Source organism: Rhincodon typus, unplaced genomic scaffold, assembly GCF_021869965.1.
Source record: "Rhincodon typus isolate 14 unplaced genomic scaffold, sRhiTyp1.1 hic_rhity00000286, whole genome shotgun sequence".
In the NCBI taxonomy this organism is placed as follows: domain Eukaryota; kingdom Metazoa; phylum Chordata; class Chondrichthyes; order Orectolobiformes; family Rhincodontidae; genus Rhincodon; species Rhincodon typus.
In genome coordinates this window covers 1-24,325 of record NW_025965924.1, presented here as the reverse complement: position 1 = coordinate 24,325, position 24,325 = coordinate 1, and the positions used below count along the sequence as shown (strand labels likewise).

The 24,325-nt window shown below is 39.7% G+C and overlaps 1 protein-coding gene across 1 annotated transcript; it reads left to right on the top strand.

Moving 5' to 3' along the window:
• Window positions 1-1,413: 1,413 nt before the first annotated feature.
• Window positions 1,414-23,115, top strand: LOC109935431 (tetratricopeptide repeat protein 17-like; the record flags this gene model as incomplete). Its single annotated transcript, XM_048621255.1, has 3 exons — window positions 1,414-1,579; window positions 21,543-21,632; window positions 22,946-23,115. Coding segments are annotated over exons 1-3 (401 nt in total), but the record flags the coding sequence as incomplete, so codon positions are not given.
• Window positions 23,116-24,325: the final 1,210 nt, after the last annotated feature.

Here is a 24,325-nt window from a genome sequence, read left to right as displayed (position 1 = left end):
GATCAATATGGTATTGGCAATGAGATACAGTGACTATTTATAGTGAGGGGTCTATGCCTTAGGTGACTGTGTCTGTATGGAGTTTGCACATTCTCTCCATGTTTCCATGGGTTTTGCTGGGTGCTCCGGTTTCCTTCCATTGCCCAAAGCTGTGCAGATCATAGAGTCATAGAGATATACAGTACAGAAACAGACCCTCCGGTCCAGCTTGTCCAAGCCGACCAGCTATCCTAAATAAATCTAGTCCTATTTGCCAGCATTTGGCCCATATCCCTCATATCCTATTCATATCATAATCCAGATGCCTTTTAAATGTTGTAATTGTATCAGCTTCTACCGTTTCCTCTGCCAGCCAATTACATACATGCATCACCCTCTGCGTGAAAAAGGATGCTTTTAAATCTTTCCCCTCTCACCTTAAACCTATGCCCTCTAGTTTTGGACTGCCCCACCCTTAAGAAAAGACCTTGTCTATTTACCCTAAGCATGCCCATTATGATTTTATAAATCCCTATAAGGTCACCCCTCAGCCTGACGCTTCAGGGAAAATAGCCCCAGTCTGTTCTGCCTATCCCTACATCTCAAAACCTCCAACCCTGGCAACAGCCTTGTCAATCTTTTCTGAACCCTTTCAAGCTTCACAACATCCTTCCTATAGCAAGGAGACTAGAATTGCATGCAGTATTCCAACAAAGGCGTAACTAATGTCATGTAGAGCTGCAAAATGACCCCCCAACTCCTCTGCTCAATGACTTGAACACACATACAAGCAGCTTCAGGAACAGCTTCTTTCCAGCTGTATTATGCTGTTGAATGGACTCTAGCCTCAAATAATGTAATCTGCATTGTTCTAAGTCTTTTTGATCTGTACATTCTTTGCTTGCTGTGATTTGCCTCTACTGCTTCTAGACAAAGCTTTTCACTATATTTTGGTGCATGTGATAATAAAATCAATCAATCAGTAAGCATGGATTTACCATGCTAAATTGCCCTGAAATGTTCAGGGATGGGTAGACTAGGTGGATTGGCAATGATAAATGCAGGATTTACATGGACAGGGTTGGTCTGGGTGGAATGCCCTTTGGAGGGTCGATGTAGACCCAATGGGGAGATTCTATGATGAATGAACCCTGACTGTGGCTCATGAGCCTGTGACCATTTCAGTGAAGCACAGTGGCAGGTGACCAATCTGGTGAGGACAATGAAGCATGTTAACCATTACAGTGCGGGGGTCATTGACCCTTGGTCATCGGTAACTATTGTGGTGATGCTCACTGCGCCAGGGTGACCGGTGACCATAATTGTGAGGGGCACCTTGCCGGCCACGTCCAGTTGCTTGTGGACATGCCCCGCACCATGATGGCGTCGTTTCCTGCGGTCCCGAGTCACGTGCTTCCGGTCGGTGGGCCGGGAGAAGGTAGGGCGGTTGGAATTGAAGATGGCGGCGCGGAGCCAGGGCGCAGCCGGCAGCAGGCACTGCCACTCCCGCCTCCTCCTGGCCGTCTTCCTGAGCACTCTGAGGGGGTCGCTGGGCACGACGCACTGGATTGTGACCGAGGACGGAAAGATTCAGCAGCAGGTACGGGCCGGGAGGTGGGGCAGATGGTGTGTGAGGGGAATGAGTGTCTCTGTGATTTATCTGTTCTCTCCTCCCCAACACACACACACACACACACACACAGAGAGACACAGACATGGCTGGGCTGCTGCTGAAACAAGCGTAGTCGGTGCTGGCAAAGTTTGTGTGTATTTTATTTGACGACGCGGGCCTGGGCAGGGACTATGGAGGTGAGAGGCCATTTCGCAATGCCACCTGTGCCGTGCTTTGCTCGTTTCTGTCCTCCCTGCCCACTGGGCGGGTTCACTTGCTGATCGAAGCCAGTGGTTAAAACGCTCCTGATTCCTTTCCGACCTCAGTTAGCGAGTGACTCCGGCTTCCTCTGTGCCCACCCCGTGACTCAAGAGCAGGTTGGCATGGGCGCCCACAGAACTGGTCCTTCCTTCGTCTTAATAAAAACCGAAGAACTGCGGGTGCTGTAAAACTAAAGCAGAGATTGCCGGAAAAGCTCAGCAGGCCTGGCAGCTTCTGTGAAGAGAAATCAGGATTAACGTTTTGGGTCAAGTGACCCTTCCTCAGAATTTTGTTTTTTTTCTCCTTCATCTTGTCCACTTCTGGGCATGTCAAATACAATGTGCCACTGCTCAATTCCAAGTCTACACTGTATGCTGCCTAGAAGCACTCAGGGAGCTGATGCATAGTAACACGAGGGTTCACCCCCAAGCTACATGCCCAACTTGGAAATATATCATCTTGTCACTGTTGCCAGGGCAAATTGGGACTTACTTCCTCCAGCACCATGGATATACCTGCTGCATAAAGACTGTAACAATTCAGGATGGTTCATCACCATGTTCTAGGACCTTTTGAGATGGGATTTGCCATGGTTGTCCCTCGCTGTGTCAAACCCCAAATTTCAGCTTGTCACCACATTAGTTGCAGTGATTTCCCCAGGGAGGTGATCTGCCATGTTAGAGCTATTTCGAGTGGTCATTGTAACATTTCTGTTTAGCACCTTGATGTCGTTTGCCTTGAGTGATTCTTTGAGGGAGACGTAGCCTGCTCACCTAAGTACTGTGTCTTGGAGGATGGCATCTTTTCATGAGCCTAGCATGACAAAGGACCACATTACTCAAGAGTTACTGCTTACTTATCAATGATTCATATCAAAAGTAATTCAAGTTTATGAATTTACTTTGGATAGATAAAGAGACACTCACTTTTTGCTTGTGTTATCTTCCGGACAATGGCTGAATCTCTGGATTCTATTGATCAAAATGTTGCATTGGTACTTTTGGTTTCAGAAAGCCATGATGCAATTAAAACTATAACAGCCATTATTCATGCATTGTGCCCCAGAATGCTATTCTTTAAAAAGAAAATTACAGTCTACATTTGTGTTTAGTTTAATATCAAGTGACATAGATGCAGAAGTAGACCATTCAGCCCATCGGGTCTTCTCTGCTATTCAGTGAGATTATGGCTAGTTTGACAGTCTTCAACTCTACCTTCCTGCCTTTTTCCCATAACTTCTGATTAAAGATCTCTCTATTTAGCCTTGACGATACTTAACCGCCCAACCTCTACTGCTGTCTGAGGTGAAGAACTCCACAGATTCACTACCCTCAGAGAAGAAATTCTGCCTCGTTTGTTTTCAGTAGATGACCCTTTTTCTGAGGTTATGCCTTCTGGTCCTATGCTATCCCAAAAGAGGCAACAACCTTTCTACATCTACCCTGTCAAGTTCCCAAAGAAGTAGTTTAATAGGATTTAACAATTTCTATATGTAAATATAAAATCTGGGTTAGAGGTGCTTCAATAAATTTATCCAGGCTTGGCATACATAATTTATGGTAGTCAGAAAAAAATGCTTGACAAGTATCTGCTTTTACATAAGAGTAACTGACCCTCTAAGAGTCAGTATTAATTCTGATGCATGTTATATATGTTTGACGTATTTTAACTGAAGTATGGAAGTTGTACGGTAAATGTGATTTGATACATCTTGGAAGAAGTGGATCTTGGGTGCCTGTCCACACATCCCTGAAGACAAGAAGACTGGTTAATAGAGTAGTTAAGAAGATATATGAGACACTTGTCATTATCAGTCATGAGAACAAGGAAGTTATGTTGGAACTGTACAGAACTTTGGTTAGGCCACGACTGGAGTTCTGTGTGCATTTCTGGTCACAGTTCAAAAGGAAGGATGTGATTGCACTAGAGGGAGTTTAGAGGAGATTCACAGGGTGCTGCCTGGAATGGAACAGTTTTAGATATGAAGGAAGGCTGGACAAGCTCGGGTTGTTGTCTTTTGGAGCAGAGAAGGCTGAGAGAGGACCCGATTGAGGGGCATGGATAGGCTAGATAGAGAGCAGCTGTTCCCCTTAGTTAGAGGATCAGTAGCAAGGTGACATAATTCTCAGTGGAAAGGCAGGACGTTTAGAAGGGATTTGGAGAAAATTTTTTTCACCCGTAGAGTGTCGGAAATCTGGAATTCACTGTCTGGGAGGGTAGCTGAGGCAGGAAACCTTAATCTTTTAAAAAGTACTTGGATGAGAACTTGAAATGCTATAACATTCAAGACTATAGGCCAAATACTGGAAAGTGGGACTACTGTAGATTTAGAGTTAACAAGGTGTAGAGCTGGATGAACACATCGGGCCGAGCAGGAAAGCTGACGTTTCGGGTCTGGACCCATCTTCAGAAAAAGAAGTGTCCAGACCCGAAACCTCAGCTTTCCTGCTCCTCTGATGCTGCTTGGCTTGCTGTGTTCATCCAGCTCTAGACCTTGTTATCTCAGATTCTCCAGCATCGGCAGTTCCCACTATCTCTGTAGATTTAGGGTGTTTTTTTGTCGATGCCAACTTGATGGACCAAAGCACCTCTTCTGTACTGTGTGATTCTAAGAAATGGATTGACTTTAATCTGATCTATTAATAATATGCTTGTTTTTGTGTTGGAAAATCAGATACATGCCAACAAGTTTTATGTGTGGGCTAGTGATTAGAATACAATGCTAGAAGTTGTTGGAAGTGTCACATGTAGATATCTTTTTGATACTTTAATACTATAGCATTTAGATTTTCTGTGACAGGTTGACCTTCGTTATAGAGATCAATTAGCAGAAAAAAGCACTGAAGCATTTCAATTTCTTTCCCAGTACCTCTGCATAGACAAAAGAATAGCTCAAATTGGAAAATAATTTTCGTACGGTATCAACCAAGGAGCAATATAAAATTGGCCCAACTGCTTTTTCCTTCATCTTTCAAGACTGTCAGTTTCTTAAACTCAGTTTCCTAAAACCTTTCTGAAAATTGCTGAGTTGCTCCTGGAAAAAATAGTAAATAATTGTTACAATTTGATTTGGCATGGGGCAGTTTCAGATGTTTTCATCATTTAACACAACATAAGACCTAGGGTTAGTGACAAATTCACAAATTTCTGCATGTTGAGATATGAACCTTTTATTGTAGAGGGAAATTTAATCAATCAAAAGTGCCATAGTTTCATCTTTTAATGGAACTGATGGCGTCCATGGGAGCGCTTTTTGATTGCACACTTCTATAATATTGTATGTAAACTAGCAACCTTCGTGATCTGTGATTGATAACCTTGCAAGTTTGACAAAACTGAGCTGTGCCCATTGATTAACTTAAATCCTGGTGAGGTAACATCAGCATCATTGCTTGGGCGGTAACCTGACACACTGAGTCACTACTTGTTAAATCCACTTTTCATTCCACAGTGGAGTCAAAATGAAGAAGCCTCAAAAATTGGTGACACATCTGTTTCACCAGATTACCACCCAGACAGTAAAGCTAAAACAGCTCTTTGTGCCAAAACATTCTGGCCCTTATTCACAACTACTCAGTACATTAAAATATTACGAGCCACTTGAAGTTATAAGAAATCGAATATTTTATCTGTACCTTTGCATTATTGAAGTCATCTGATTTTAACCTGAAATAAATTGAATTAATTGTTTGCTTTTACACTTAAAAGGACTAAAAGAAAATACTCAATTTGGATCTTTTCCTGCTGTCTTTTATTGTAAGTTTCCCCACTCTTAACAGAATTATTCATAACTTGCATTTTTAAACTGATTTTTCAGCCAGTGTTTAAGTGGGTTGAATTCTAATTACGTTCGGAAATATGTGCTGCAGATTTACAGTTCATGTCTAAATTTAAATGTAAGATAGGGGCAGCATGGCGGCTCAGTAGTTAGCACTGCTGCCTCACAGTGCCAGGGACCAGGGTTCGATTCCACTCTCGGGTGACTGTGTGGAGTTTGCACGTTCTCACTGAGTGGGTTTCTTTTGGGTGCTCCAGTTTCCTCCTACAGTCCAAAGATGTGCAGGTTAGGTGGGATTAGCTGTACTAAATTGCCCATGGTGTCCAGGACTGTGCAGGCTAGCTGGATTAGCTGTGGGAAATGCAGGATTACAGAGATAAATTAGGAGGTGGGCCTGGGTGGGGTGCTCTTCAGAGAGTCACTGTGGAGTGGATGGCCCAAATGGCCTGCTTCCACACTGTAGGGATTCTGTGATTCAACAAAGGTCATTTAAATTTACGTAATGCGCAGTGCAATGCTGATACATTCAGAGTTAAGTAACAATAAGATCCAGCCCTAATTTCAATCTGACAAAATGACTAAGTACACAAATGTGGCTGGCACAGCATCTTTATCTGCATGATCAATGGCTTGAACTTTCTAATAGTATGCCTTTTTGTGTCGGTTAACTTTAGCTTCTCGATGTCTGAACGTACCACACGGAAAACTTAATGGGTGCTCAACCTTTTTATGCAAAATTTAATACAATGAATGTTTAGTTGAATTGAGTTACCTAAATTAGTTTTGCAAAGCAGGGAAATTGACTTTACTTTGCATTCTAGTGCCAAGTTTTAAATTTTTAATATTTATGAAACTTCTTGGTAAGTTTGCTGATGCAGGACCTTTACACAACCATTAACAGAGAATTCAACTCTTTTGTTTGAACAAACCAGGCTCTATGCGCAACAATTGCTCATTGGTATTGACCCATAAAGTATTTAGCGGCCCAGTTTTGTAAGCAGCCTGTAATACTGGCCATAGAGGTTTATCAGGTTCTCGAGTGTAGGTTTCCTCTTTTCCTATGCCAGTTCAATTCACTATAGCTACCATAGATTTATGATGTCCACAAACACAGCAGTAACAAACTATTTGAAGCATTCACACTGATTGTGAGACAGGAAATACAGTAAGTTGAAACCCTTCTACAGAATGCAAAGTAAAGATTGGAAAATAACATGGGATTTTGGAGAAACATATCAGAACAAAATCTTTAAAATTACCGGTTAAGTTTTAAGTGTTGTTAGAAATGAGATTTCAGCTTGTAAAATTCATTTTACACCACTTGAGAGGTTATTCAGTAATTAAACTTTATATGCTGGTTCAAAATTCAGTTACTCCTGTATTGAACAAGCCATAACATTTTCATTGGTTTTTGCAAAGCAAATAGGTCAGTAGCAGATGTTCACAATGAACCAGTGATATCAGGACTGCAGCAGCACAGCCTGGAGAGGAGCAAGCTATTGCTGATAGCAGCTTCAAAATTCCACACTTCATGTGCATGTGTGAGTACCAGAAGTTGCTGTCAGCATTATGCAGTAACAACAACAAGGGCCATTACCACCATTATTACTACCCAAAATTTCAAGCAAAACAATGACGTGCATTCAAAATCTTTAATTTGATAAAGCTAAAAATGAATGCTGGAAGATTTTCAGTAAAGCTGAATTTTTTAAAGTGAATATGTTTGGCTTTGTATCTTCCCTGTTAGGCCTCCCCCTCTATTCATTCAGTGCACCATTGCATGATTTAGAGCAATTCAAATGATTTCTGTGATTCTGCCAGTTTAGATAGCTGCTTGGCAGTGCAGTTGGTTCTGCTATAACATGTGTTCCAGCAACGCAAATAGGGGAACGCTGTTTCTAAAATGGGAACTTGTGTTGGCTATGACGCGATTCCATCGGTTTGTAGCGGAGTACGTGTGATATCACATGATCATTTCGCAGGTTTTGTCCTGAGCATGTGCAGTGTTAGCGCCGAAAGAGTCTCCGCACCGGCATCACATATTCATTTTGCAGACTTTGGCATGAAGCACTTTGTGTGAGAGATACTGTTCTCTGTGATTTTCGTTTCTTTTGCAAATTATGCTGTGTTACCCAAAAAATGTGAAAACAAAGTGACAAGAATGTTAGCAAGAAGCATCCTGGTGATAAAATTGCGGGTGGTGAACATAAAAGAGAGGCTATAACACTGGAAGAGAAGCTAGATATTATAAAGCGTAATGAGAGAACATATGATATAGTTTGCGTGACAGGAATAAAGGCGTCTACTTTATGCACCGTTAGAGACAATGCAGAAAAGATTAAAGCATGCTATATTGCTGGAACAAGTGTGAGTGCTAGCAAATCTGTGAGGTCACGGACAAAGGAACTTGAGGAGATGGAACAGCTTCTAAGTGTATGGATAGAGGATCAAACGAAAAAGCGATCTGGGACCACCTTTCTCACCATAAAAGAGAATCAATTTTTGAAGATCTAACAAAATAAAACTGGAAATCCTTGAGATGTGCCTGCCTTTGGTGCTAGCAGTAGCTGATTTGCTGGTTTTAAGGACCACTGCTTTTCACAATGTAAAGTTATGTGGCAAATCTTCCCGTGCAGACAAGGAGCATGCAACAGCATTTCCTCCCCTAGTAAAAAAAAGTTAGTTGATAAAGTAGGTTACAACTTGGATCAAATTTTCAGTTTAGATGAGAAAGGTTTCTACTGGAAGTGAGTGCCATCAAGAACCTAAATTTCTATGAATGAAGCACAAGCTGCAGGCTTTAAGGTAGCAAAGGGTAGTATGATTGTGCTGCTGGGTGCCAGTGCCAGTGGAGACTTAAAGCTTAAGCCTTTAGTGGTGTACCACTCTGCCAACCCACGAGCCTTGAAAAGTTACCTTAAGTCTACTCCAAGTGTCTACTTTAGGCCAAACAAATGAGGTTGGATGACAGAGCAAATATCTTCTGACCTTATGTTGATGTTTTGGAAGATGTTTTTAGAAAGTATTGCTGGAAGAAAAATTTGGATTTCAAGATTCACCTCATCCTGGATAATGTGCCAAGCCATCCTCCCACCATTGGTGAGCTTTCTGAAAATGAAGTGCTATTTCTACCTCTAAACACAACCTCTCTCCTTCAATACATGGACCAGGGTGCAATAGCAGCTTTTAAAGCTTATTATTTAAGGCACACGTTTAAGAGGCTGATTGCAGCCACTGAGGGGGATAAAGACAGTGCTCTTCAATTTTGGAAGAGCTTTAATATCAAGAACGCAATTGACATTATTGTGAAGGCCTGGGGTAATGTCCATAAGGACTGCTTGCATGCAGTTTGGCGGAAGCTTCTCCCAGATTTATTTCAAGATTTCAAAGGCTTTGATCCGTCAGAGGAACGCTCAAGATTCAAAGAACATTGTGTTGATCTTGCAAAGCAAGTTGGATTTGAAGAAGTGGAGAGTGAGGATGTTGAAGAGTTGCTTGAATCCCACCGTGAAGACCTCTGTACAGCTGATGTACAACAACTTGTCGCTGAGGGGATAGTGGAAGCTGGAGATGAAGAAGTATAGTCCAGAATGCAGCACCACGAGAGGTTTCCACTTCTGTTTTGTCTTCTATCCTGAGCGACATTGAGAAGCAGTTTTAGCTCTTAGAGGATAACGATTACAATGCAGAATGTAGCAGAGTAGCGGTTTGAGGAATAAGATCTTATTTGGCACCTTATGAACAGCTTCTTCATGAAAGAAGGAAAAAGGGCAAAGCAGGAAAAACTGGATGGCTTTTTTTAAGCCAACCCCCAAGAAATAGTCAGAAGACAATGAACCACAGCCATCCACTTCTGGATTAACTAATTTTCACTCTAACCCTACAACCACAACTGTACCTGAAGGTAATGGTGATGATGATGACGACAACAACCCTCAGCCCCTATATTAACAACAGAACAATCTCCAAGACTCCTCCCCCAGCAAGTGATCTTGACATTTTTTCAAGATAAGGCGTTAAATTGACCTTTATTTCATTATTCGATGTGAATTAAACATTTATTCAAACTGTGCTATCCTTTGTGTTTGGCTTTTGAGTGATTTTTTTTTTGGTAGTTTGCCCCTAACCCCACTTTTCCTGTAGGCTCCGTTATTTCTGTAGCATGATTTTCTATAATGCGATGTTGCGCTGGAATGCAGCAATCATGTTATAGCAAAAGCAACTGTACAAATATACGTTAGAGATAACTAGGTGGAGAGCTGGATGAACACAGCAGGCCAAGCAGCATCAGAGGAGCAGGAAAGCTGACGTTTCGGGCCTAGTCCCTATTTGCTTTTTGATTGTTGTTTCAAAACCTGATTGGAAGCAGCTGGTCTGCAGTTATCACTTATCTTTGACATAATAGCCGAGAAATTTTAGGCTAAAGCAAATGTTCTCTCACACTGTAGAGTACATTAATATGTAAATCTACACTCTTAACATTACAAATTACAGAGGAACAACACTGGCATCTACTAAACAATGTGGAAATTTGCCTGGGCATGTTCTGTTTCCAAAAAGCAGGACAAGTCTAATGAAGCTACTTGCCGCCACGTCTGTCTACTCTTGTTCGTCAGCAAAGGTAGTTAACAGTGCTATCAAGTGACATTGGCAAAAGGATGTTCAGTTTGGACTCTATCAGATCATTTGGCTTCTGGCCTCATTAGGCCTTAGTCGAACATGGACAAAAGAGCTAAATTCCAGGTGACTGCGTCTGCCATAGGGTTAGGAAGATGATTATGGGTTTTGGAGGTCATTTTCATCTGCTCCATCAATGATCTTTCTTTTGCAAAATGTTCTCACCACTCATTACAGCAAGAATTGACCAATTTTTTTTTTTTTGGCCAGCATTTGCACCACAGAAGTGCCAAACAATGACTGTCTCCAAAAAGCAAGAATCTAACCATCACCCTTTGATGTTCAATGACATTACTACCACTGAATCCACACGATCAAAATCTTGGCTATTGTCACTACTGGACCAGCCAAATAAACGCTGCGCCTACAAGAACAGGTCAGAGGTTAGGAATTCTACAGCAAGCAACTCACCTTCTTGCACGCTAATGAAATATTCTCCACTTGCTTGAATTGGTTGTAGCTTCAACACACAGAAAATAAAAACCTGTATCATCCAGAGCCACCTGATTATGACCCTACCTACCACTTCAGTGTTCACTCCCTTCATCACTGACGCCATGTGCACCATGTACAATGTGCACTATTGTAACTTAGCAAGATTCCTCCAAGAGCACCTTCCAAACCTGTGACCTCCTGCCTAGAAGGAAAAGGGCAGCAAATGCATGGGAATACCATATTGCTATTCCTTCACTGTTGCTGGTCAAAAATCCAGACCTCCCTTCCTAACAGCTTTGTCAAAGCAAAGAAGAGCCCACACCTGCAAATATCTAAACAAAATATCTGCTCTTTAAATATTTTGGTGTGATCTAAGTGCACTTGCTGAACAATCCCGGCTATACTAGCAACAAATTTACAAATAGCAGTGAAGCTTTGAAGCTTGTAGTGTGGCTCATTTCACTTGGTAGCAGTGGCATACATTCACTGAGCCATTCTCTGGAAACAAAAGGAATGTGTTTAAGCCTTGTCTCTGTTTTTGAATTATATTGGAGCTTAGGGGAGCCTGTAGTTCCACATTACTTTCTGTATTGGAACGCTTTATCCAATCAGCTGGTCAACACCCTTTTCTCCTGTGATAGAAATAGTTGTATCTGTGTGAAATTTGGTAATCTTGTGGATTCATGATGTGTGTGAGATGAAAGGTTTTGAAAACCTATCTGTTTTCATAAAGTTCTGTCCTTCCAACCGACTTTGTAAAAGAAAGGGAGGGCAGTTAGCTCCTGAGTCCTGGCCAATATTTATTCTTCTATCAGCATCATTTAAAAAAAAATTATCTAACCATTACTGCTTTGCTGTTGGTAGAGTTTGCTATGCACAATTAGGTCTTTTGCATTTTCTACATTGAAACTTATTAAACTTCAAAATTGAATGATTTGGCTGCAAATTGCTTTGAAATATCCAGTGGTCCAGAAAGACACTATATCAGTGCAAATGTTATGTCACAATCTGCACTATCAGAAACAATTTTTTTCTCATCTCTCTATTGTTGTTTGTAGGGCAGTGCTGTGCAGTAATTGGTGGCTATGTTTCCCAGGTTGCAACAGTGACTGCACTTCCAAAGGAAGTACTGTATGTGCTCTTGTCAAAATTAACCCTGCAACCTTTGGCCTAAAACATCGGTCTCTAAATTGCAGGAATATATATGATAATAAACTGAAGTGCTTTGGGGTATTGAATGCAAATTCTTTATTACTCTGAATTTGTAATGCTGTTTTAAACTTGTGAAAAGTCAAATCATGCTTGTAGAGCTGATGAAAGGTGCATTTTGTTGATGTCCTTGTTGAAATACCTTGCCATTCCAAGGTAAGCTAGGTAGACTGGGCACTTTTCAGGGCACGGACTCATGTTGAGTTGTTCAGGAGTTTGCACAGTATACAGCAAGAAATGATCTGATCAAGGTAGCTATTATCCCACTGGCTTTATGGCGCCCTATTTTCGCATCAAATTTGCACAGTAAACAAATAGCTCGAGTCCTATTCACAAGGTTGCCAATAGCCAGTCTTATAGTGTTTAGAAACAGTGGGAATCCAAATATGTTTACTGACCAGTGAAGGTGAGTTTGCAGAAGGGAAGATACTAGTAGAGAACCCTTGGCTGATTTTTGAATTGGACATTGAATGCAGGTAGCTCACTTGACTTCCATTTTAAATTTGAATTTGAACATGACCTGGAGTTCAGTAAGATAGGTAAGTGAGGATCCAAGCATAGCAAGCAAATTATCTTCATATCATAAATAGACACATAGTATGAAGTTGGTGTCATTCCTTCAAAAATACACTTCTTGTGGAACCCAACCAGGATACTTATGAGACCTGGGCCTTTTAGGGATCTAATGGCAAAACCATGTATTCAGGCATGCTTGGTGTTATTAAAGCTGAGTTCGTAAGTTCAGTGAATACTGATTCACGAAGTCATGGTAGGTCTAGATTACCATGCTGCAGTGCTGATGTCTATGGCTTTCTTGAGTGGTACGTTGGTGAATAGGCTAGTAATGTCAGATGAGTACATGGATTCTGCTTGCTCAAAACTGGTTGTCGCAATTTTACCCAATCATTTGTCCAGTTTACGTTGTGCACTAGGATTGGGCATAAAGTGACAAACATATGTGCACCTTGAGCATCTTGTGTACGTGGATGGAGTAAGCTGTGAGTATGACCCCATTGTATATAAATCATGAGCTCATTGTTCAGACACAAGTCCTGCAAATATTTTTCAGCTTGCTTTTGAGTAATGCTTGTCCAGTTATGCTCAGCAAAAGGTCTGATCGATACACATTTGGACTTGTCATTAAAAGTGGCATGTACTTGCTGATATAGCCATGCTAATTATGGATGACTATTCTACTCCTTTTGTCAGGGCTACTGACACACATGTCCAGTTTGACTCTGAGTCCTCACAATGCTGCCAGGCATTCATGTTGGAAATGAACATCAGCCAAGTAGTTAAAAATCCTGTAGTATCCGTGCACTAGATTTTCTGGCCGTGCCTTCAAGGATTCACTGCCTTCAGTGTGTACTGATTTGCTGTATATAGATGAGTTCAAAGTTTAATGTTGGTTAAAAGATGAAGACTCACCAAAGATTAAATCATGCGCAAGAGCAAACTCACTTTCAGACAGTACAGAGTCAGAAAAATATACTGTGTGTTTAGTGACATTGTTAATTGCATTGGCAATGTGCTTCCACTTAAGCAAGTTTACAATCCAGGCATGTTTTAAACAAGTCCTGTTTATGATGTAATCCTCTATAGAAGCAATATTGTGACTTAATGGACCAAATCAAAAACTGGAAGAAGTTTCTTTTCCACAATACACTAGTTGAGAATGCTGCAAACCTACCTTCACTAGTCATTTTGCTCCATTGGATTGATACAGTTCCATACACTGTAAGATTGGCCTTATCAGCAACCTCGTACATAGCACCAAAACCATTTGTGCATTGCGCAAACTTAATGCTAAAAAAGGGTACATCAGAGTCAACAGCAAAAACAAAGTTCTGAGGAAGGGTCACCGGACCCGAAATGTTAACTCTGTTTTTTCCTTCAAAGCTGCTGCCAGACCTGCTGAGCTTTTCCAGCAACTTTGTTTTTGTTCCTGATTTACAGCATTCATAGTTCTTTCAGTTTTTACATCAGAGCCATCCTGCAGGATAATGGCTACCCTGGGCAGATCATTTCTCACTGTATATTACATAAACTCATGAACAGATCTAAGGCAGTCTTTCTTTGTTGGAATAAACCACACATTCTCAAGTTTAAGGGTGAAGTATCTCCAAAGTTTGAGCAGCAGGATGTTTCCTACACTGTTACTATGCATTAGCAATGTGAGTAGTATTCATCGTTAGCAGGCTGCTGCCTTCAAGCCAAAAAGATGCTCTGCTTATCACACAAATGAGTAATGTAGTGTATGAATTTAGTGCTGATGAGATGCTAGTTACATAAGCTAGTCTTTGGGAGTTACAACTTATCATATCAAATGGCATATCCCTTCAGCTGTGCATTTAGGAAGACATAGACTTATAAGTTAGCAATGTGTATTTCCTAATTGTCATTGAAAGGCACTTTGTTTGGAATAATGTTATTTTATTAAGTATGGCAACAGGCAAGTGTTCCCATTGAATCTGAGATATCCAGTCAAGTAAAATGGAGACTTTGACCAAATCTTTTGACATGTATGATGTATCTGGAGTTGTTGGACTTGATTTTCAGCGCACTAACCCAGTGTCAAAATTTGAGTCCTATGGCTAGGATTTTATAATGCAGATAATATAAGATTGAGTACTAAGTTGGTAAGTGATAAGGGACCAAAAGGGGAAAAAAAACAGGTCTTATACTACAAGAAAGTTAAGATTGCATTAGAAACTGCTCAAACTTTCCTGCAGATAAAAGAGAAACCCTTGACGAACTTTCACGAGAATCCAAAAGCCAGGTTGATTGAATTAGCAAGTAAACTAGATCTGGAATTGCCTGCCAAATCAAAAAATGTAGAAATAACTGAGGATTTAGTGGAGCATTGGGCTTGATGGAAACAGTGGATGGGAATGGAACTAAAAGCTTGGAATTTGAGGAAATGGCATGATAAGAAGAATTTGAGAGGCTTGAACTGCAGACGCAACGGAGAGAGGAAAAGAATTTTAGCTTAAAGTGATGCAGTTTTAAGAAAAGCTAATTGCTGATGCAGACTCGAATGGGAAAATCATAAATCATAAATCATAACCCAAAGTCCTGTGAGGAAATGTTTAAGTCTGTACTGGCCCTATCAAACTTTGAGGTAAAGGATGTGGCGGCATTCTTCAGATAATTTGGGAAAACAGTGAGGTCAGTGAATTGACCATGCAGAGTAAGTTGATTGCTAAAGCACAAGAATTTTATGCTTCAGTTTCAGAGGACTAAAACAGAAATCTGTATTGAGTGCATATGTCTGAGAAGCATACAGGCAGAAGTTTTGAAATTTAAGGAAACAGCCAGGCAAACTTACATTGAATTTGAAAGGTTAAGCAAAATAATTTTGACAGGTGGATTCGAGTATTGGGAATTGAATCCATGTATGAAGTACTTGGAAGAATTTAAGAACTCACTACCCCTTTGTAATAAGAACTCATGGAGGACCAGAGTTACAAGACACAGTACTGGCTGACAATTATGAGCTGATCTATAAGACTCAACCTTTATTTTTCTATCATCTGCATAAACCCGAGAAGGACAGAGGGGTGGGAGAATGAAAGGAAGGCAAGGTAAAGAAAGGGTAGTTGGGAATGACCCAGAAATATTCCAGGCCTCTCTGAACACCAGATTAGTCCTGGTGGGGGAGGGGGTGGGGGAGCCTAGAGAATTGCAAATGCCACACTGTTGTTTAAGAAAGGGGCAAAAGATAACCTAGAAAATGGCAAACCTGTCAGCTTGACAACAATAGTGGGAAAACTGGTGGTAGCCATAATATGGGATAAGGTGAATATACACCTAGAGAAAAATAAGTTAATACTATACAGTCAACATAGCTTTGTCAAGGGCAGGTCATGTCTGATTAATTTAATTGAGTTCTTTGATGAGGTGACACAGGCAGTGGATGAGGGTAGTTTGCTTTATTCACACACAGGATGTGGGTGTCTCTGGCCAGGTCAGCATTTATTCCCCATCCCTCACTGCCCAAAGGGCAATTAAAAGTCAACCACATTGCTGTGGATTTGGAGTCATGACAACAGATTTTCCTTCCTAAAGGATATTAGTGAATCAGATGGGTTTTTCCAACAATCGACATTGGTTTTGTGGTCATCATTCGACCCTAATTCCAAAATTTTTATTGATTTCAAATTCCACTATCTGCAATTGCAGGATTTGAACCCAGGTCCCCAGAACATTGGCTGAGTTTCTGGATTAACAATCTAGTGATAATACGGCAAGGCCGTTTCCTCCCCAGTGCTGTCGGTGTTGTGCATCTAGACTTTCAGGAGGCATTTGGTGTGGTGCCAAGTGGCAGGTTGTTTAGCAAATTTAAACTGTTTGGGATTGATGGGCCCATGGCATCATGGATTAGAAGTTGGCTAAAAGATAGGAAACAGATGGCCATTGTTCAAATTGGAGAGTTGAAAACGATGTTCCCCAGGGATTGATGTTGAGACCCCTTGCTTTTTCTGATTTATATAAATGATTTTAAGATGGATGTTGAGAGCAAAATCTCTAAATTTACAGATGGTGCTAAGCTAGAGAGAATGGGAAACTGTGAGGATGATGCTGATCGACCTCAGAGAAACAAATTCCTCAAATGGGCAGACACCTGTCAATTGCAATGCTGAGAAATGTGAGATATTGCATTTTGGTAGGAGAAATGTGTCGAGACAATGCTGGCTCAATGGTACAACTTTTAGTGGGTTTAGGAGCAGAGGGACCTCTGGGTTCACATGCATGATTCTCTGAAGGCGGCCAGGCAAGTTGAAACAGCTGTTAGGAAGGCTTATAGCATCGTTGGGCTTATGAATAAAGGCAGAGAATATAAAGCAAGGAAGTTATGCTACGCCTCTACAAGTCATTGATCATAGTCTTGTGTTCAGTTCTGGACACCTTACTTAAGGAAGGATGTTAAAGCCGTGGAGAGAGTTCAAAGGAGATTTACCAAAATGATGCCAGGAATGAAGGATTTTAGATACAAGGAAAGATTAGAGAAATTGGGCTTATTCTCCTTGGAGCAGAGAAGATTATGACGTGAAGAGGGTAATTCAGAGTATTTGGCATCTGTTCGTTAATTGTGTTGCAGAAAGCAGATCACAGATTTAAAAAGTTGTGTGTTAATTGTGGCATCAGATGTACATTTTATTCCTACCCATGCATTATATCATCTAAATTATTATTATTTTCCCCTGTAGTATATTTTATTTGATTATTTCATCCTATTTTGATTCAGTGATTGTCCTCAAATTGTTTATTGTTTTCAATTATTACTGCTTCTTTTGCCATGCCACAATGTGATTTCTGCTACGTCATAATCGCTGGCAGTCAGATGTTGCCTGAACTCTTCCATTTCCCATTCTTTCAAATTCACAGCTAAGTTTGTTTCATCTGTTTCCTTGATGTAGTAGCCCGTGTCCAGTGTCCAGAAACAGTCATTATCAGCTGTACTGTTTTGTTTGATGGGGTGCTCCCCACTCCCTTGTAAATGTAGATAATTCAACTGCTTTAGTTATTCAGCTTCCACTTGAAATTAAGAATTGTCAACCAATGGACAAAGTTCCCGGGAATCCTTTCAGTTTTAAGAGTATAATTTTCTGTGCAATAACTGATTTCCCCTTTTGGTGTTGTATTGTTATCTTGCTCTGGGATACTTCAGTGCCTTTTCTTCCATCTCCTGGAACAGGTGGTTTTCCTAATGCTTCCTGCAAAGTTCTACTCCACACTTTTTTTTATATTTCTCGAAATGTCTTTCACTCCTTATATGGGCATTATTTGAAGTGCAACAACTGAATATAATACTAAACGTCAAGCTATTTTGTGCATGCCAGTAATTTTTTGGCCTAGGGATACCAGGTACCTAGCTAGTCAATCCAGTCAGCTTGACCTCAAAGCCATTACAATTTGTGCAGTGATTGACCGAGCTCCTTTCAAAGCATTCATATTTGTTATTGTCTGTCATTGCAAATGATCAACTCAAGGCCTCAAAATCAATATAACCAGGGACAACGCATTCTACAAGTTATTAATCTAAGGAGCCTTTGGAGTTATTACTGCTACCAAAACAATTCATCAGTGAATGTAAGAAAAGTCATTGAATTTTTTAAAAATACATTTTAACAATCTCCAATCTATCCTTGATGCCCTGATTTCACTCAATGTTTTATTCAAGATAAAATATCTAAAAATTAGCAAGTTGCCAAATATTTGCAACTGAGGTAATTTTGAACAGCATCTTATTTGTGTACATACTGCACAGGCATTCACGTCAGGCCTGGAAACTAACTATCAAAACAAGTCCACAGATACAGGAGAGCAGACGTAAGCCTGAACATTGCGAATGTTTCTGCAGGTGACCCTCTACAAAAGCTTGAACCTATGTACTTGCCAAAATGAAAGAGGTTTGCTCTTATATTTGGAGTGTGAAGCTTCTTGAACTTTGTTCCAACAATACCCTTTACTCCAGATTCAGAATTTACCCTACTGTGGGATGTTTCCATTGTGTGGTCCACAAGATTTTTGATCCAACCTGTGAAGCAGCTGCCAGGTCCTTTTTTCGGCTTTTAACAACATTGAATTTAAAGTTTTTAAAATTCTTAGAACCAATAAAAGCTGCTTCAAAATTGGTACTTCCAAGCTTCAGAGGAAGTTAAGACATTTGGAATGTTTGCGTACAATAGTCTCATTGGCTTCATCAAACATCTATCTTAATTAGTTGTATGCAGGATGCTTTGTAATTTTGGGTTCACGTTGACTTTAATTGTAAGACCCAAGTCATGTATAGGTTGTCCTTGGATACAAATCTAGTTACCATACCCATATAAACCCTTCTAAGTGTTCTGGTTATTTCCTTGAAGTCATCCAAGCCAATTTGATATCTTTTTAACAGTGTAGATCTTCCTGCTGCTGCATATCTTTTCATGATACAGTGAACAATGCAGCGTCCATTCCCATTACTAGGGGATGAAAATGATCATTGGCATTAGTGGCAAGTATGGTTGCCGTTCTTTACTGAACACTTGAAATTACGATTCCAGTTATGAAACGACACGTGGTGTGGAAAGAAGGTAAAAATAGTCCCAGGCATAGCTGGATAGGTGGAACAGCAAGCATAGAGACTTAGAAAAATACTGCAAACTGTGAGGTGGAGCCAAGCTTCAATCATCCCTTATGGGCCACCTCTAACGTTGCCTGTACATCTGTTAACATATCAGTGATCTTATTATTGCGAATCAGGCACACATGATTGGAATAATGGGTAGGACAATCTGCACATTTTTACTTATTTTTAATCAACCTGCTGAGACATGTAATGACATACCTCTGGAGCAGGTTAAACTTTAATTCGGGCCTTCTGGCGCAGAAGTGGTAGCACTTACCATTGCAACTTACTTAAACAATTATAAATTGTATCGAGAGAGTTAATCTAAAAGGTTTAATGATCTTAATCCGTTGCAAGCCCAGTTACGGGTGCAAGTATATTTTCACAAGTTTTACAGAACATATTAAGTTTGTCATAGGTTCGAAAGAAATGATACTTAATAAAAGCTGCCTTCAGTCACTTTATTATGTCAGATAGTGATAGTGGTTTGCCGACCACTTGTCTCTTGTTCTGTTCTGATGACTGAAGTTCTCCTGTCTGCAGTCATCTTCCTTGTGTATTGAACCTTTAAGAATCACAACGTGTTAACTCTTGATAGCCAATATTCCCTATGCATGATCAGAGACTTCTCTAGCACTAATTGGCTTATTTGTGCATTAGCAGTTCATTGTTAATTTTGTATCAGCTCAATATTGTCTTTTCAACTCCTGATTTTTTTTTAAGGTTACGGTCATCTTAGTGACATCACTTCCTACTATCTCCTGATTTATTCTTTGACGTGCCAATGACTTTGTAAGATCTTCCATTTTGTAATGGCTTCTCTCTTTCAGTTTACTAACTTCATATATCCTTACCAAGATAAATTGGCACTAGCCGAACAATTTATCTAACTATTTTGAGTATGTAGTGTCACCTTCCAGTGATTAACTCTTACCTCAAATGTTCCAGCTGATATATCGTCATTATATTTTAATTAAAAGAACCACATGTGACTCCACAATAACTGATAATGCCCAAGACATGGTCACTGAAGTAATTTTCAAAGACTGATACAAACTTTTGTCTTCCAAGAGACCTATTAGACTTCAAGTTTTACAACTAAACAAATTTAAAACATTCCTGTGAGCTTCAAACAAAGCATTTTACCTCAAAGCATTTTCATTTGTTAGTCTGTTTACATGATCCTGAATCATAAAAACTGCCATGAACCATAAACCATACTTTTGAACTCTTATAGTGTAGTGGAAGTACCCCTCCCTCTCATCCAAAAGATCCAGGTTTGAGTCCTTTAGCAATCAACCAATGAGCTTGTGGTTTGAACTGTGTCATATGGCTTTCTTCCTTGCTGAAAATGTTTTACAACTAATCACACTCAAACAGGATGTAATTTAATTCCTCACCTGCTTATATAGAGACCCTTACTTTTTTTTAGTTTGCTCATTTTTTTTTGGTAGACCTGTGAGTTGGGGCTAGGGTCAGTTGAACTTTTAACAGCTGTGTGTTTAATAAAGGGAGAACAGACTCACAGGTTTGTTGATGACTGGCCCGGAAAATAATGTAACTTAATTATTAATCTAAGGAACACACTGGACAATTCAACCCAATGTTTCACCATGCCCAGAACTGGCAGCTGGTTTGATATTGAGTTGGTCAATCATTGGAGGACCAATATTAACCAACTAACCACAGAGAATATTGATTTTAAAAAATCCTGTTCTTACTGGTTTTGCAGGTACAGAGGTATTTTTGGGAACTTCTGGACTGTCTGCTTTTTTTTAAACTGTCTAGTTTTCTGTTCAGTTAAAGAATTGTTGAATGTCCTGAGAAAAGAATCCCAGTCTGTAAGAAATCAGTAAATAATTCTGGGAGTCTACTGAAATTATTTGAATTCACCAGTGACTTCAAAATTAGACAGTTGTGCTTGTGGAAATCTTATCATCCAAGGATTGCGTGGAGACGTGGCATCCATTGTTTGAAACTGTTTAATTGTGATTCTTTTATTTCTCTTTTTAATTTATCCCTTAACTGTGTCTTTTTGTCTGTGAGGGTGGATGATGATCAAAGAAGATTGGGTTTAAGTCATAGCTGTTAATTAAATTATTTTGCGTTTAGCTTTGTCCTGCTAAATTACAGTACTAATAATAAATTGATTTTAGTTTAAATTGTAAACTTGATTTTCAAGACCTGTAATTCATTGTGTTTGATTAGGAAGAATTGGTCAAATTTTCAGGGTCATTGAATATTTTAATTTCACTATGTTGCACTTCTAGTAATACTGAGGTTGATTATATTGGCTTGCTATCTCTGGTCGAAACACCTTAATGGAATCAAAATGGGTAATTCTGGAAAAATTGTGCAATCCTACGCTACATAAATGCCATCTTAAAATGTGTACAAATTGTGATAATTTGGCTATGCCATTGTAAAAATGTATTTTGAAATGATTGGAAGTGCTATAATGTTTCTGTTGGTGGCAGGTTGATTCCCCTCTTAATCTGAAGCATCCCCATGATTTGGTGGTATTTATGAGACAGGAAGCTACACTCAACTACCTCAAAGAGCTGGAAGTAAGTTGAGAAATCCTTTTGCTTGATTATGGTACATGAAACATGAGGGAAGACAAATTTTAATAAAACAGCTGGAATGTTTCAAATATTTTGCAACTATTATTAGCAAAGACAATATAAAACTTGATATTAATAATAAAGGCTAAAGAGTATCAGCTTGCAAGACTTTTATAACTATCAAGCTGGCTAGTCCCTCTTATCCATTTTAGTTTATTTAAAAAATTCTGTACAATGGCTTCTATTATTATAGGCTTTGTGTCAAAATTTCTCATTTTTAGTCCCTTCCATCCAGATTTTGAATCACTGAAAATTTCCAATTTGATTGATGGGTTAGGCAAGTGCTCAACTATTATATTTATTTAATCAACAAATTTGGATTGGTGTCGACTGAATCAAAATCCTTGTAGACAGGATTTCATGAGAATTTGTGGATAGAGGGATATATAATCTGAACAAAATTGCTGTGGACACCACATGAAATGAGGAAAACCTGTATCTGATTATAATCTTGAGCATGCCAAACTCTTCAAATCACAAGTTAAAGATCCTAACCTATGACCTGAAGGACAGAGACTTTTGATGCATTAGCTATCAAATGCACCACTTCACAGGAGGAGAATGTGGCATTTTAGTGAAACTACAGGTTATTAATGGAAACTAATGATTACGCATGGGTAAAATGTTAGTGAGCAAAGTTGAAAATGGGGTGACCATGTCTAGCAATAAAGGAAAGGTCCCTCAAGCAGTCTTAATTGTGTGCTGACACTGTTCTCCACCACCACCGCCCCCCCCCCCCCCCCAACACCCCCCATCCCATACACGAACTCCAGTAACATTCAAAGCATTTGCTGAAATGACCTTCATGAACAGGGCATTTGAATAAGATAGAAGAAAAATATTGCTACTAAATTAGAAGGAAAAAGAGAGAAATTACCTTTTCCATTTTGGCTTTATTCCTTGTTAATTCCTTAATTCCTTATTTTAATTTTGGACATCACATTGGTAAAGCACTCATTATTCAACTTAGCTGTCTGGAGAAGATGGGTGTTTTCACTTATTTGATAAGGAAAAGAATGTAGGTTCCAGGAAAATCTAAACTTGGGTACTATTTATCTTAAAGTTACAACTAAAGATCTATTACCAAATCTTACTTATTTCAATTATGTGTGATTTAACAATTTCAATATGAATTCCTCTAATCTTGAAACAGTTACATTAATAGATGTAGTGTGTCTTTATTCAGCTGGAATAAAATGAAGTCTTAAAGCCTCATCTTTGCTATTGGATACAATAATTCACCTTTTTATATGCAGAAACACTTAGTTGCTCAGAAAATTCATATAGAAGAAAATGAAGATCGAGACACAGGTTTGGAACAGAGACACTACAAAGAGGATTCTGACTGCATTAAAGCCAAAGTGCCTCTTGGAGACCTCGATCTATATGATGGAACATTCATTCCTCTGGAAAACAAGGATATCAGGTTTAAAAAGGCATTTTAAAAAAATGTATTTTCTTTAGCTTCCCTGTCAACTGTGTATCATTCACCGGCTGACGGATAAGAAGGCTATTCACCTTCAAGTCAGTGACCGTCATGACAGTTCAGAGATTAATTTACATTGACTAGTAACTGAGATCAGCCATTTCTGGTGCGATGACATCATGGAGCTGCTGCAGTGATGTTAACCGTGAAGCAGTATAGGGATAACTTCAAAGGGAGCTCTGGAAGTCAGCATTGAGATAGTCCATTAAATAATGTGTGGGAGCCAGTGAGGAAGGGAAATATTTGCTAACAAGAGTTTATCTAGAGTTATCCTTTCTGAGTTGTCTCCTAATTTTCATTCTTTTCAAGCTTGACTTTGATCTCAAGGATTTCCTAATGAAATGATACCTGTTTTATTTATGGTAACATCAGATTTTGTGTCTGATGCAGAGGGACATCTGAAAAGTAAAACTGAGTATCAGAAGTGAACTGGTGATGAAAGTTACAGTATTACCAGTTTTTTTTTCTGGGTGCTAAGCAGTTGGCAATAAGTTGTGAAAATGCTGTTTTTTAGTAGCATTAAATGTGAATCCAAGCCAGAACCTGTTTTCAGTTGTTAACTCATTAACTTGATTATCCAAAAGGTGGTACTTAAGAAATAGTAAATAAAAAGATAAAACCAGTTATTCCTCTTGAGGTTAAATTCCATTACTTTGAGACTGCAAAGGCATATACCAAGAACTGACAGAATTCTGTAAAATGGAATGATGATTACAGTATTTTTCAGATATAGACTTAAAATCTGAAGCCACTGAATTGCGAAATCAATGCCTCGCTAAAACAAAAAATGACTAATTTACGTACGGGCTCTTAATTCTTAAGTTATAAACTTCTATGGGCGGCACGGTGGCTCAGTGGTTAGCACTGCTGCTTCACGGCGCCGGGGGCCCGGGTTCGATTCCCCCTCGGGCAACAGTCTGTGTGGAGTTTGCGTGTTCTCCCTGTGTCTGCTTGGGTTACCTCCGGGTGCTCAAGTTTCCTCCCGCAGTCCAAAGATGTGCAGACTAGGTGGATTGGCTATGCTAAATTGCCCCATAGTGTTCAGGGATGTGTAGATTAGTGGGTTTGGGGAATGGGCCTGGGTGGGATGCTCTGAGGGTCGGTGTGCACGTGTTGAGCTGAAGGGCCTGTTTCCATATTGTAGGGATTC